At 48.8% G+C, this 14,450-nt stretch overlaps 2 protein-coding genes across 4 annotated transcripts in view; both read right to left on the reverse strand.

The window, feature by feature from the left end:
* LOC140275682 (probable ATP-dependent RNA helicase ddx6) overlaps positions 1-14,450 on the reverse strand; it is a 436,375-nt gene that overhangs the window by 80,575 nt on the left and 341,350 nt on the right. The gene's annotated exons all lie outside the window — the stretch shown is intronic.
* Positions 5,983-8,483, reverse strand: LOC140275014 (cyclin-dependent kinase 5 activator 1). Of its 3 annotated transcripts, none has more exons than XM_072370407.1 (2): positions 8,074-8,483; positions 5,983-7,635 (listed from the first exon to the last, which is right to left on the reverse strand). In XM_072370407.1, the coding sequence occupies exon 2, from the start codon at positions 7,387-7,389 to the stop codon at positions 6,412-6,414; it is 978 nt and encodes a 325-aa protein (XP_072226508.1). In that variant the 5' UTR covers positions 7,390-7,635; positions 8,074-8,483; the 3' UTR covers positions 5,983-6,411. The 3 variants fall into 3 exon arrangements, with proteins under 3 accessions (XP_072226508.1, XP_072226507.1, XP_072226506.1); XM_072370406.1 differs by having other exon boundaries at positions 5,983-7,675; XM_072370405.1 differs by having other exon boundaries at positions 5,983-7,705.

A 14,450-nucleotide genomic window follows, 5' to 3' on the forward strand; every position in this document is an offset into this window, starting at 1 on the left:
GCAGGGACATTTATCCAGAACCAGCAGCGGCTGAAGAACTGGTTCATGTCTCACTTCCCTGAGCTCATAAAGCTGCAGAAGTGGAGCCTTGACTGTCTGTGCACGAGCCGACTGGGACGGGCCAGAACCTGCAGGTGAATCACGACTGAACTCAACTTAAAATACCGACGTTTTTACAGCCAGCGGCGTGCAGAACTCTTACATCACCATGGAAACGGGTGCAAGGATTGATGTTAACACAGTAAAGTAAGGCAGAAGCAGCTTTAATGTGGGATATGAGCACCTTTATTCTCCAACACAGCCCTCTTAGACAAGCTTTCTCATCCAACCTCGCTTCTGTGAGGAGTTGGAAGTCAGATGTGTTGCCTTCAGACGTGAGAAACTTACAGTAATGTGTTAGTGACAGGAAGGATACCACAGGCCAGCTCTGAAGCAGCACCTTTAAAGGCTGGGATCATTTCCCTGTTTGCTTTCTATCTTTATTGGTCTATAAACGAGCCGGTTGATGGATTGGATGAGAAACTTAACTTCAAATCATCTTTGGAGCATTTTACCAACAAAACGTGTGAAATAATTCGGGTCTCATTTTGTCGTGTGAATGTTTTTCATTATGTGAGAGAAGCTGTAAAAGTGTGAGACTTCAGAGGTGAGAACAACAGCTCTGCTCACATGCATCTGCACAGCTGTTTCAGGTGGTGCACGCTCACCCGGCCTCTGCTCCTCGGTGCTTTCACGCCACACTCCGAGGAGACTGTGGTTAAACGGAGGCGGCGTTTCCACCTGAGGTCGGCGCAGCGGGAGCCGACCTGAAGCCTGAAGATCGCTTCATGCCTGTTCAGCTGATGTGTTTTAAGCCAATTCGGTTTTATTCGTAGCGCCGAATCACAACAAATCAAAGATACAATCCATTGTAATCAGAATCCAGTCAAATCCATTTAATTAAATTCCAAATTAGTCCAATTCATACAGAACCAATTAAAAAAGTAGCCGACCGAAGGAACCCAACAGAGAAAAACTCCCTTTTAACGCAGAGAGGTGCATCATGGGAGCTCCCCCAGCAGGCTGGGCCTATAGCAGCAGAACTATGGGATGTTTCAGGCTCACCTGAGCCATCCCTAACTATAAGCTTTATCAGAAAGGAGAGTTTCAGCCTGATCTTAAAGGTAGAGAGGGTGTCTGCTTCCTGAAGCCAAACTGGCAGCTGGTTCCACAGAGAGGGGCCTGATAACTGAAGGCTCTGCCTCCCATTCTGCTTTTAGGGGCCTGATAACTGAAGGCTCTGCCTCCCATTCTGCTTTTAGGGGCCTGATAACTGAAGGCTCTGCCTCCCATTCTGCTTTTAGGGGCCTGATAACTGAAGGCTCTGCCTCCCATTCTGCTTTTAGGGGCCTGATAACTGAAGGCTCTGCCTCCCATTCTGCTTTTAGGGGCCTGATAACTGAAGGCTCTGCCTCCCATTCTGCTTTTAGGGGCCTGATAACTGAAGGCTCTGCCTCCCATTCTGCTTTTAGGGGCCTGATAACTGAAGGCTCTGCCTCCCATTCTGCTTTTAGGGGCCTGATAACTGAAGGCTCTGCCTCCCATTCTGCTTTTAGGGGCCTGATAACTGAAGGCTCTGCCTCCCATTCTGCTTTTAGAAACTCTGGGAACCACAAGGAAACCTGCAGCCTGAGAGCAAAGTGCTCTGTTGGGGAAATATCCAACTGTGAGATCTTTAAGATGTGATGGAGCTCGGTCATTAAGAGCTTTATATGTGAGGAGAAGAATCTTAAATTCTATTCTGAATCTAACAGGGAGCCAATGAAGAGAAGCTAAAACTGAAGAAACATGATCTCTGCTGTTAGATCTCATCAGAACTCTGGCTGCAGGGTTTTGGATCAGCTGGAGGCTTTTCAGAGAATATGTGGGACAGAACAATAATAAGGAATTACAGTAGTTCAGTCCTGAAGGAACAGATGCATGGAGCAGCTTCTCTGTATCACTCTGAGACAGGATGGTCCTGATTTTAATGATATTATGAAGGTGAAAGAAGGCAGAAACCAGTTTTATATGAGAGTCTAAGTCAAATAACTCAAAGGTTCTTTAGTCTGAGCAGCTGACTGGTTTCACAGGTAAGTGGAGCTGATCTAAGCCTGCAGTTAGCATGAATGAATGAGTTCAGGTGTGTTTCTGTATTTATCAGACGCTTTTATCCAAAGCGACTTACAAATGAAGATATAACAGCTTTATAAAAGCTAACAATAAGCTACAGAGAAGGAACCCAGGAGTCCGACTCTGTGTGAACAGGAAGGAGAAAACAGCAGGTTTAGATTCCGGCTCAATACTTTATTAAATAATCAATATAATAAACAACATCATCATGAAAAAGGAAATAAACAAAAACATGAAAAAATGAGACAGTAATTTGTTTTTCTTCAAGTTTCCCCTTCTACAGTATTTCCACTTTAACACACACCTGAGCGGCTTTATAAAAGTCGGTGGAGGTGCCGTTTCGTCTCGGTGGGACCTCCTCCAACACCTGTGGCCTCGCAGCGCGGCGAGCTGCTGGATGAATGCGAGGTTCTGAGAGGCGGAGCTACGAGCTGGAGCCGCCTGCCACGGGCGCCACGTGCACAATGGCTGCCTTTGTGCCGCCGGCAGCTGGCGTGTTGATGAGAAACACTACTGATGGCCTGTAGCTGCACAACGGGCCGAGCACAGGCTGGAAAACGTCCAAACTGGGTGAAAAGATGCTCTAAATCTATCGCAGCTCACATGAATTAACATGCCGTGTCTCTACTGAGTCTAAGATGGACACTGATGGTGACGGCTGGACCTGCTGCAGAGACTTTGATGCTGTCGGCGCGGTGCTTCCTGCTCAGAAACGCTCCAGTGAGAGGAAGAAAATATCACATATCAAAAGCAGGCGGTAGAAAACAGAACTGGCTAAACTACCTGGCTGGCATGCAGGCTACAACACAGATTACAGTTTCTTCTTCTTGTTACACGGCCACATATTTACAGCAGCTTCCAGGAGGAACACGACTCACAGAGCAGTGATAAAAGCTGACATTTCTGTTTCTTATGGTCAACAAATCCCCTGAAAACACGTGCTGCAGCTTCTTCTTCCAGCAGGGCTCCGTTTAGCGTTTTCATCCACAGCTGCAGCCTGTTTTTCCTGGAAAATGTACATTCAAGTGGCCTAAAGCATGTTGACAGAAAGAAAAATCTTTTTTTAGCTTTTATCACACAAACCTAAAGTCTCCAAACTGGAGGCAGACTGAGGGTCCATCTGCAGGTCCAGTTTAACCTGGTTAAATATCTGGAACCAGTGGCTTTCCACGTAGCACGAGTCATTGCTTATCGTCATGTGTCTGTTCGCTGTCAGGTGCAGGCGCTCCGGCCGGGAGCTTTGATTGGATGAGCAGAGTTACAGCTCCAGTTAATTGGCTTGGAAGCCGCTCTGCTCTGAGACAATTGGAGGAGCAGCTGCAGCTGATTGGACAGATGTGCAGTTTCTGCTCACGACCAAATTGAGTTAGAGCTGAATGAGAATGGTTCCTCTGTGCAAGAAGCAGGGGGGGGGGCTCCAACCGCTGCTAACTTCAGCTCATTAGGGTCTCCAGGAGGCTCGGGGGGTGGGGGGGGGCAGATGTTGCCTTTAACTTTGACCCACATTCACACACAAACACAACAGCCTCATTCTGCCCTTCCTCATCCTGACAATGGCTGGCGGGTGTGGGGTGTCAAATCTAATGGGACGAACAACAACTGACTGTGTGTGAGGCGGGGGGGGCAGGCAGGCAGGCAGGGAGGGGGGAGGCTGGGGCGGGGGGGAGGCAAGACACAAGTGTCCTTGTCACAGCCGGGTCCGGGTTACAGACCCAAAATGGCTGCCGAGAAAGCCATCTGTGACTCTCCGCTGCTGGCAGTGAGCTCACGATGGATCCATCAGGCAGCCCGGGGCCCCCAGTTAGTCAGCCCGGGGCCCCCAGTTAGTCAGCCCGGGGCCCCCAGTTAGTCAGCCCGGGGCCCCCAGTTAGTCAGCCCAGGGCCCCCAGTTAGTCAGCCCGGGGCCCCCAGTTAGTCAGCCCGGGGCCCCCAGTTAGTCAGCCCGGGGCCCCCAGTTAGTTAGCCCGGGGCCCCCAGTTAGTCAGCCCAGGGCCCCCAGTTAGTCAGCCCGGGGCCCCCAGTTAGTCAGCCCGGGGCCCCCAGTTAGTCAGCCCGGGGCCCCCAGTTAGTCCCAAAGACTGAGCCGAAGGGGCCAAATGCATTTTCAGACTGAGCGCCCTCCCTCTGTTTGATCGGATTAGGATTATCGGATGGAAGTGTGTGAGGGGAGGCGGGTCATCGTCTGATGAGCGGCACGTGGCAGCTGGAGGCGGCAGGTGGAGGCGGCAGGTGGAGGCGGCAGGTGGAGGCGGCAGGTGGAGGCGGCAGGTGGAGCACGCTGCGCTGCAACACCTTCAAGGCTTTCGCAGTTCCTAGTTTTTAGCAACAAATTCCTGAAGTTTCACAATGAGTTCACAGGATAAGATGGAGGGGTCTTTGGATTGGGCTCCTGTTTTTCTTTAAATATCGTTAAAATTTCACTTCTTTGACTCTAAGAAGTGTTCAAACTACAACTTATCAACGAACAGAGATTCTGACTTTCAAATGTCTCAAAGTTAAACCAAATTTTCCTAAATCTGCAAAGCAAAATGCAAACATGAGAGTGTAACTGTGAAGGTCCTGAAAGGTCCTGAAAGGTCCCAAAAGGACCCGAAAGGTCCCGAAAGGTCCCAAAAGGACCCGAAAGGTCCCGAAAGGTCCCAAAAGGTCCCAAAAGGACGTGAAAGGTCCTGAAAGGACGTGAAAGGTCCCAAAAGGTCCCAAAAGGACCCAAAAGGTCCTGAAAGGACCAGAAAGGACGTGAAAGGTCCCGAAAGGTCCCAAAAGGACCCAAAGGTCCTGAAAGGACGTGAAAGGTCCTGAAAGGTCCTGAAAGGACCAGAAAGGTCCCAAAGGGACCCAAAAGGTCCTGAAAGGTCCCAAATGGACATGAAAGGTCACGAAAGGACCAGAAAGGCCCCGTAAGGTCCCGAAAGGTCCCGAAAGACCCTGAAAGCTCCTGAAAGGTCCAGCTGCTGCCTCTCATGTCGCCTGCATGCCTGAGCAAAAAGTATCCCGTAACCACAACACAAAGACAACATCCAGCAGCCGGATTTAAGCTCTACGCCTACGACAGAGGACATGAGGCCATGAATATGCATGTGTTGACTCACTTGAGTCGTCATCCTCAACAGCATGTGTCACTACTGAGAAAACAGGAGTTTCATCTCAAGATGTTTCTTTGTCTGAATCACCCTGTTTCAGCTAAACTCTGCAACTTCTCAACCTTTCAGAGTCACTTTAACATTAAAGCTAAACTAAAATGCTGTTTAAAACAGGCGGGACACAGATTACAGCCGCTGAGGCACAGGTGGCTGATTGCAGGGGATCATTTAGGAGGAGGACAGAAAGCCCCTCAGTGGGTGGGACATATTCAGGAGGAGCAACAACAAACCGGATCAGAACTTCCTCTGCCTGGAAGCATGCACTTTGGACCGAGCTGCACACCAGAGTCTAAAAGTGTGACTGCAGCCCTGGATGCTCCACTTTGGATTAGGTACTGAGGCTCTGTGGGGCTGCCGACTGGACAAGGAGAGGCTGAGGTGTGTGTGTGTGGGGGGGGGGGGTAATCTGTTAATCTCATTAATACCCCTGCCCCGTGTGCATGTGCATGTGCACGTGTGTGTGTGTGTGTGCGCCTTGTCAACCAGACGCCGGGAACAAAGGACGGGGTAAACAGCTGATGACCCCGGCTGCTTCCACTGCAACACTCCCCGTCGTGCACACTCCACCGTGCACACACCCCCGTGCACACTCCACCGTGCACACACCCCCGTGCACACCCCCCCCCGTGCACACCCCACCGTGCACACACCCCCGTGCACACCCCCCCGTGCACACACCCCCCGTGCACACCCCCCCGTGCACACACTCAGCAAACATCTCCTCACATCAGACCAACACAGAGGACCAGTGTCTGACCCAAACTCGGTTTGATTCCACCTCAGAACAGAACCGAATGTGGACCTGCAGCTGCTCCCCTCACAGCTTCTGTCTCAGCTTCTCTGTCGCTGAAGAACAGAAGCAGTGGAGCTGAGCGAGTCTTTGGCCTCTTCCTGGGGCGGCTGGGACCACCGGGACCAGACACCGGGGGGTCCGATGGGCTCCTGTGAGCTTTAGTTATCAGGGAACATCTTTGGATGGAAGAGACGATGGCAACGAGCAAGGAGGATGAGATAAGTCCACGTCGGTGGGTCCAGACCAGCCGTCAGAGCACAAACAAGGGGGCGGAGTCTGAACGAGACAAATATGGGCGTCGCCGGTGCACAGGAAGACCTCCCCTCACCGGTCCAGCACCCGGCTGTAGTCCTGAGGCCCGCAGCCTCCTTCACTCTTGAGTTCAGCGAAGACTTGCGTGAAAAAGTGCGGGTCGGCGTTGATGCGCAGCATCTTGGAGCTGGTGGCGTCGATGATGGCGAGGCAGCGGTCCCAGAAGGCCTCCTTCCCCGCCTCCACCAGGAAGGGCTTGAGCGGGTAGGAGATCTCGTTGCCCATGTAGGAGTAGGACAGGTAGAGGCAGGTGAGCAGGATGGCCTGCAGCTCGTGCTCCGACGCCACCAGGTCCCCGTCCACCACGTCCCGACACAGCATGTAGACGAAGACCACGTTGGCGGGCGTGACGAAGGCTTGGTCCTGCCAGCCCTGCAGCAGCAGCGAGCGGTCCACGGCCCGCAGCCACAGAACCGGGTCGGCCGGAGACAGGTGCTTCAGGCGGTAGCAGCGGCAGCACAGGAACTCCCCCAGGCAGCGCAGGAGCTCGCTGGTGGAGGCCTGCACGATGACGCGCTTCGGGGACGCCGCGCCCTGCGGGACCTTCTTCACGGACGACAGCTGCTGGGATTTGCTGTAGCTGTAGCCGTGGTTCTGACCCAGTCCCAGTCCGTAACCGAGCCCCAGGCCTGCCGGGCCCTCGTAGCTGGACAGGTTGGCACATGACAGGGACTTCTTCACATTCTCGCGGTTCAGGTGCAGCACCGGGTCCTTCTGGTAGAGGTTGATGTTGTTGTTGTTTAGAGGGTCGCCGAGGGCGACCGGGCCGCCAGAACCCTTCTTGGCGTTGCCCTTCTTCTTCGTGGAGGCGACCAGTCGCTTCCAGGTGAGCGCCGGCAGGAAGATGGACTGGCCCCTCTTCAGGCCGCGGTCCTTCTGAGTGTTCAGGGAGCGGCTGCTGAGGCTCGGGTAGCGGCTGAGCGAGCCCGGGTGGTTGTCATAGTAACCTGGTTTACGGGAGCCCGGCGACAGCGACAGCACAGTGCCCATCGTGGCGTGCAGCTCCAGAGATCACACTGCCTCACTGCGAGGAGGAAGACGCTTCTTCTGTTTACTGCTCAGAATCCAGAAGGTCTGAACATCACGAAGAGGCGAGCTGTGGCGCCGTGAGGCGAGCTGAGGTGGCGTGAGGCGGGCTGAGGTGGTGTGAGGCGAGCTGAGGCGCCGTGAGGCGAGCTGAGGCGAGCTGAGGCGGCGTGAGGCGAGCTGAGGCGGGCTGAAGTGGCGTGAGGCGAGCTGAGGTGGCGTGAGGCGAGCTGAGGTGGCGTGAGGCGAGCTGAGGCGAGCTGAAGTGGCGTGAGCCGAGCTGAACGAGACAGAAGAGACTTTCAGTCCACGGTGAAGATGAACACAACAACAACACTGATCTGCAGCCTGTGCTTATTTAACCCTTTAACTTCTTCAGATAAATAATCTGAATTAGTGCTTCTTCACAAATGTTCGGGGAGACAAAGCGTGACGTTTTGAAGAAGTGACGTCATAACACGGGCTTTCCTTTAGTTCTACACACCTAAAGTTTTAGAGATGGTTCAGAAAGGTCTGAAAGCTCTGAGCAGTTAAAGGCTTCAGGTCTGAATCCTGAGTTTTAACTCGACGAAGCTGTTTTTTATCATTTAAACCCCCAAATCACAGCTGAGTTTACCAGAGGGGGAAAAGTGTGGAAATCCTCCTCACCTGTTTGTCCCGACTCAGCGCGCGCTGTTCTGGAGGCGAAGTTGACGCACAGACGCGCGGGTTCTGCCGCAGCAGCGCGCAGCTGGCCGCGGTCCGTCTGCAGGAAGAGGCGCAGAAAGTCCGCTGAGGAGCTGATCGACAACCTTCAGAAGATCCTGAGCGTCGCGCGGTTCGGCGCATGCGTCATGCCCCGCTGCGCCTCAGACCCGAACCCGGTCCAGAGGGATGGAGGAGTCCCCTCTGACCCACTGTCCGATCACCATGTCCAGAAACTCAAAGCAAACTTTCACACCTTCTGAGTCCAGTCGATAAATCCCATCTCCTGTGTGACACGCGCGCGCGCAAAGTCTCCTCCGGCTTTCCCCGGTCCCGGTTCTGGACTCTGCTGGAGGAGTCCGCTCTCTGAGAGCCTCAGCGGCTGAATGACCGCTGCTCGGAGCTCTGCGCGTCACACCCCCCTCCCCCTCCACGCAGGCTCCTCCCAACAGAGCTCAGCTGCTGCCGCGCACACGCATGCGCGCGCACTGTGCACAGTAACCTGTAAACATGATCCACAAACTGTAAATGAACGGAACTAAATAATTAAAGATAAAATCAAATCTGTGAATATAAATTCTGTTTTATTTCTATTTTATTCTCCATTTTTAGCTGAACCCTCATCTGTCATCCTTATCTCTCAGATCAGCTGCTGTGCATCATCTCCATTAGCTCAGCTGTTAGCATTAGCTGCTGCTAAAGGAAGAAATAAATCAGTAAATAAACCATGAGGAGTTATTTCATTAGCTGAGCTGTTAGCATTAGCTGCTGCTAAAGGAGGAAATAAATCAGTAAATAAACCATGAGGAGTTATTTCTTCATTAGCTAAGCTGTTAGCGTTAGCTGCTGCTAAAGGAAGAAATAAATCAGTAAATAAACCATGAGGAGTTATTTCTTCATTAGCTAAGCTGTTAGCGTTAGCTGCTGCTAAAGGAGGAAATAAATCAGTAAATAAACCATGAGGAGTTATTTTATTAGCTGAGCTGTTAGCATTAGCTGCTGCTAAAGGAGGAAATAAATCAGTAAATAAACCATGAGGAGTTATTTCATTAGCTAAGCTGTTAGCATTAGCTGCTGCTAAAGGAGGAAATAAATCAGTAAATAAACCATGAGGAGTTATTTCTTCATTAGCTAAGCTGTTAGCGTTAGCTGCTGCTAAAGGAAGAAATAAATCAGTAAATAAACCATGAGGAGTTATTTCTTCATTAGCTCAGCTGTTAGCGTTAGCTGCTGCTAAAGGAGGAAATAAATCAGTAAATAAACCATGAGGAGTTATTTTATTAGCTGAGCTGTTAGCATTAGCTGCTGCTAAAGGAGGAAATAAATCAGTAAATAAACCATGAGGAGTTATTTCATTAGCTAAGCTGTTAGCATTAGCTGCTGCTAAAGGAGGAAATAAATCAGTAAATAAACCATGAGGAGTTATTTCTTCATTAGCTAAGCTGTTAGCGTTAGCTGCTGCTAAAGGAAGAAATAAATCAGTAAATAAACCATGAGGAGTTATTTCTTCATTAGCTAAGCTGTTAGCGTTAGCTGCTGCTAAAGGAGGAAATAAATCAGTAAATAAACCATGAGGAGTTATTTCATTAGCTAAGCTGTTAGCATTAGCTGCTGCTAAAGGAAGAAATAAATCAGTAAATAAACCATGAGGAGTTATTTCATTAGCTAAGCTGTTAGCGTTAGCTGCTGCTAAAGGAAGAAATAAATCAGTAAATAAACCATGAGGAGTTATTTCTCAGATGCTTCCATTTCCCTGCTCTGAAGTTCAGGCTCTGAGAGCTGGAACTGATCCTCTTTGTGGCTCAGTTCCTTCAGTCCAGCGTTGAACTGGACCAAGTTGTTAAAACAGTGGGATGAAAAGTGTTTGCTGCACATTCACAGTCTTTAGCTAACTCTGCTGGAACATTAGCCTCAGATATAGTTTATCCACTGGGCTCTTATATCCTCTGGATGGAAGATGCATGCTCCTCAGCGCAGAAACCTCAGATTTGAAGCTTCCAAACAAGCTTTCAGAGCCATTCTGCTCCAGTGTTTTCACCTGGAAGCGTCACACTGAACTGGTTGCATCACTTTCTCCCCTGAGAACCTGAGCTATTACCCTGCAGTCATGTAATTTTAGGCTTACGGGGCTCTTCACACCTTTCAGAGGGAGATCCTCTGCTCTAATCACCTGGAGTTGTTTATTTCTGGAAGACGGCACGGCGGAAAAGAAAGTCACTCGGACTAAAGTGCTTCTTGGGAGATAAAAAAGGAAGTGGATCATGGATTAAGAGTTTAGTTTGGAGCTGAACTGGCAAACAGTGGAGCTTTAGTCTGCTCAGAACAATAAGCTCGGCTGCTTTTCTTCCACAGATGCATGATGCGCTGCTGTTTGATGGATCTGAGCTTTAAGCACTCCTCTTCCTCTGCATTTCTGCACAGATCTTATCTGATCCCTGGTTTCCTGCAGCCTTCATCTCCAGGATTCCTCAGCAGCAAACTGACTTTATCTTCTGTGTTGATGAGGCCTCTGTCAGCGAAGCTTTACAGGCTGGGAACACGCTTACAGATGTGCAGATTCATAGTTTTCACAGTGTGAAACGATCAATGAACAGCTGGATTTTCCTTTTTTTATGACTGTCAGGACCTGAAAATCTCTGTTTATTTTCATTTTATCTTTTATTCATTAGATAAACCCTGAAGGTTCACCTCTTTAACAGATTTCTTCTTTTTTTCCTTCACACTTAAAAAACACAAAAGGTTTTCCTTTTATTTATCCCTAAATGTCTGAAATGAGTTTGTCAGAATAGAACTGAAATAAGCTTCGAATAAGCAGCAAAAATCTCCCAAATCTGAAGGACCTGAAACAGGCTGGAGGCAGATGTAACATCAGCCCTGTTTGGCCTTTAAAATCATCATGTTTTGTGGTTCCTTTTCACGATATCCACATATTTTGTGAGTTTTATTGTGTTTAAAGTTTGAAAAAGCTGCAGCTGCACATATAAAGTGTTTATGAACGTCATCCATCAGTTTGAAGCAGGAAATGAAGCTGAATGGACCTTTAATAAAACCAGAACACAGCTGTTGGAGGAACAAGTGATCAGATGATTGATTCGTTATCACAATGCTTCTGATCCTCTTATGCTCATCAGCTCAGGCAGATTCGTGACCTACAATACAAGATGGCCTCTGAGAGACGGTTGCATAACAACAGCTGACCTGAGCACACGTGAGGAAGACTTTTATTCCTTTGTGTGAATCACTCCTGGGCTGACTGGACTTCAGACGCTCGTCGAGAAGAAGAAAGAAAAAAGAAAGATGGAATGTCCAGAGGAGTTTATTAGTGATGGATTTACAGCTGATCAAAGAAAATACTGTAAACAAACCATATCAAGGTTTAAACTAAGAGCATCTGTACGGTCCAAGAGGTCTAAAGACTGCGCCTCAGTCAGCCACACCACCAGAGGGCAGCACCTCGCTCTTAAGCCTTAAGTCATTAATAAAGACACCTGTAAACGTTGCCAAACTTTATTCCAACAGAAATTTAAATACAAAAAAGTTGGCTCCTCATCATTTGTTCAGCTGTTAAATCTAAAGTTAAAAGAAGCATCAACACAGAAATTAAATCTGAATGTTTATGTGATGCAGCAGAACCAAGTCGACCTTCTTATTTGAACACAGATTCATTGATTTTGCATTATTCTTTGGCATTTTGTTCCAAACGGTGCTCTATAAAAAGTCCTGATCAGCTTCATTTCTTTATATTTCTCCAGTAAAACAGGAAGCAGCTGCAGAGATTCACTGAAACATGTTAAACATGAACATAAACCCAGAATCTGAGGCAGAAACAGAGTTTTTTATCAGTTCTCAGCAGCTTTAAAGTGAATCTCTGGTCTGAGCTCCTTTATTCTCCAACACAGCCTGAACCCTCTGAGACAAGCTTTCTGTCATTTCTTTAAGGAGTCTTCAGGAATAGTTCTCCAGGCTTCTTGAAGGACATCCCAAAGCTCTTCTTTGGATGTGGGCTGCCTTTTGTTCCGTTCTCTGTCAGATGATCCCACACTGCTTCAATAATGTTGAGGTCCGGGCTCTGGGGAGGATTCATCCCTCCATAAGACCTGTTGCCACTGATTTTCAGTCCACTTCTTGTGTCATTTGGCACAGCTCAGCCTTTTCTCCCTGTTTCCCTTCCTTAAGAACGGCTTCTTGACAGCCACCCTTCCATGGAGACCATTTCTGATGAGGCTTGGGCCAACAGTAGATGGATCAGCTGAAGGTCCAGATGCATCTCTCAGGTCCTGTCAGGTCACAGCTGGATTTTTTCCTCTTTCTTAAGGACATCACTTTCAGATCCTGTTCATCTGCTGGAGATAGTTTTTTAGGCCAAAAACTTGTCCAGTTTCCTCAAATGTTTTAAGGACACACTGCACACCATGCTGAGATATGCCAAGTTTTCAGCTAATAGCTCTTTGGGAATCACCTTGTTGCTGCAGAAATCCTATTTTCTGTCTGTCAAACTGTGTTTTCTTTGCTGTTTTTCATAGATGCAGCTAAAGAAATGGGAACAAATGATGTGTCTTTGTGACAGGCTGCTGGTAACAAAGAGCCTAAAGATCCAGTTTAAAACGGCTTCTTTGCTAAGTTGTCTGTTCTGTGTCGACACAACACTGGTTCATCCCTTGAGTTAGGAGCCTTTTTTCTGCCTGGATCAGGGCTTCTAGTTTAAATCCATCTCTGTTTGTCTTCTGTTTATGTTTTTTTCATCTAAGATGGAGGCAGCTGATTGGCTGCTGGAGCTGTATAGGCGAGATCTCCTCATTCAGCACACACACACACACACACACATGCACACACACACACACACATGCACACACACACACACACACACACATGCACACACACACACACACACATGCACACACACACACACACATGCACACACACACATGCACACACACACACACACATGCACACACACACACACACACTTGTCCTTCCTCATTCCCTCCAACAGCTGCAGGACTCGGAGCATCTCCTGCACAGCTGACCCGGATACACTGACAGCTATGAAAAGAGCTGTTGTTGACCACTGCTGACCTCCTCTTATCCCTGTGCACGCACACGTGCACACACGTGCACACACGTGCACACACTCACACGACATCCCTTCACAGCACCAGACAGGAGGCAGGAAACACGAGCACCAACCTGTGGGTTCGTCCTAATCCCCGTTATGATTTTTTCCTTTTTAAATCCAGAGATTAAAGGTGGGCGGATGTTAAACTGTCTGCATGTGCTCGACCTGAAAGCTTCTCTTGGAGCATCTGAGCGGTTTGTTCTCCTTTCACTGTCCTTCTCCTGGGTCTGCTTTGCTTTCCTTTTGGGTTGTTTGACCCAGATTCAGTGACTGTTGCAGTGAATAAAACATATTTTTCTTTCTTTTTGAAGAAAAGAGGCCCAGCAGCTGTGTGTTTTCTGCTCACTTTCATCCAAACCCAGCAGATCCATCCTGCTCTGATTCTATTTATTTATTTATTCTAAAAGAGCTGCAAAAGCCCACTGATAAGCAACCTAAAAACATGTTTTTGTAGCAGCGGGGCCTCCTCTGAATGCACAGCAGCTGTTGAAAGGATCTTCTCTCCCTGAAGTGTGCTGCAGCCTCGGCTCTGACTTTCAGGTGATTTTAGGAGCACTTCAGGTCCAAAGGATCCTTCTGCAGCCTCCTCAGGGAGGAGAAGAGATGGATTCAGACATGAGGGGAGAAATAGGGCAGCAAAGGGTGATGAAGAGGACGCAGACGGGGGGGGGGGACAACAATGAGGACGCAGACAGTCAGAGGGACGATAAGCTCTGATGTGGACCTTTCACCTGATGACACATCTGTGCGTCTCACTCATCCAGACTCTGTAATCTCCCTGTTAGAGACCAGCGAGGGCAGCAGGAGGGATTACAGCCCGGTTCAGGCCCGGTTCAGGCCCGGTTCAGGCCCGGTTCGGGCTGCAGAACTCCAACAATGACCCGGTTCCGCCCGGTTCATTCTTCAGCGGATAAACGTGTGCATCCAGGTGTGTTTGTTGGAGCTACCGACCGTCACAAACATTTACTTCTTCTTCTCTGAAGCCATAATTTATCTGTCAGATTCTCCCTGAAACATGTTGGGAACAAACTTTATTAACACCACAAGAATGTTTCTTTATTTCTTTATCTCTGAATAACTGAAACTTCATCCAAAGTCTAACTGAACTGATGCTCAACACAAAGAAAATCAACTTTAACTGAACCTGTTGCATGAATTACTGAAAAGAAAATGAGAATAAAGTCATTATTTAATGTTACTTTGGGAAGGATCCTTGCTGCAGAGA

Source organism: Leuresthes tenuis, unplaced genomic scaffold (genome assembly GCF_036924035.1).
Source record: "Leuresthes tenuis unplaced genomic scaffold, fLeuTen1.0.hap1 SCAF_18, whole genome shotgun sequence".
NCBI classification, from domain to species: domain Eukaryota; kingdom Metazoa; phylum Chordata; class Actinopteri; order Atheriniformes; family Atherinopsidae; genus Leuresthes; species Leuresthes tenuis.

Bases quoted from the DNA above. Each gene is read 5' to 3' on its own strand.
- LOC140275014 (XM_072370407.1), bottom strand. From the start codon at position 7,389: ATGGGCACTGTGCTGTCGCTGTCGCCGGGCTCCCGTAAACCAGGTTAC.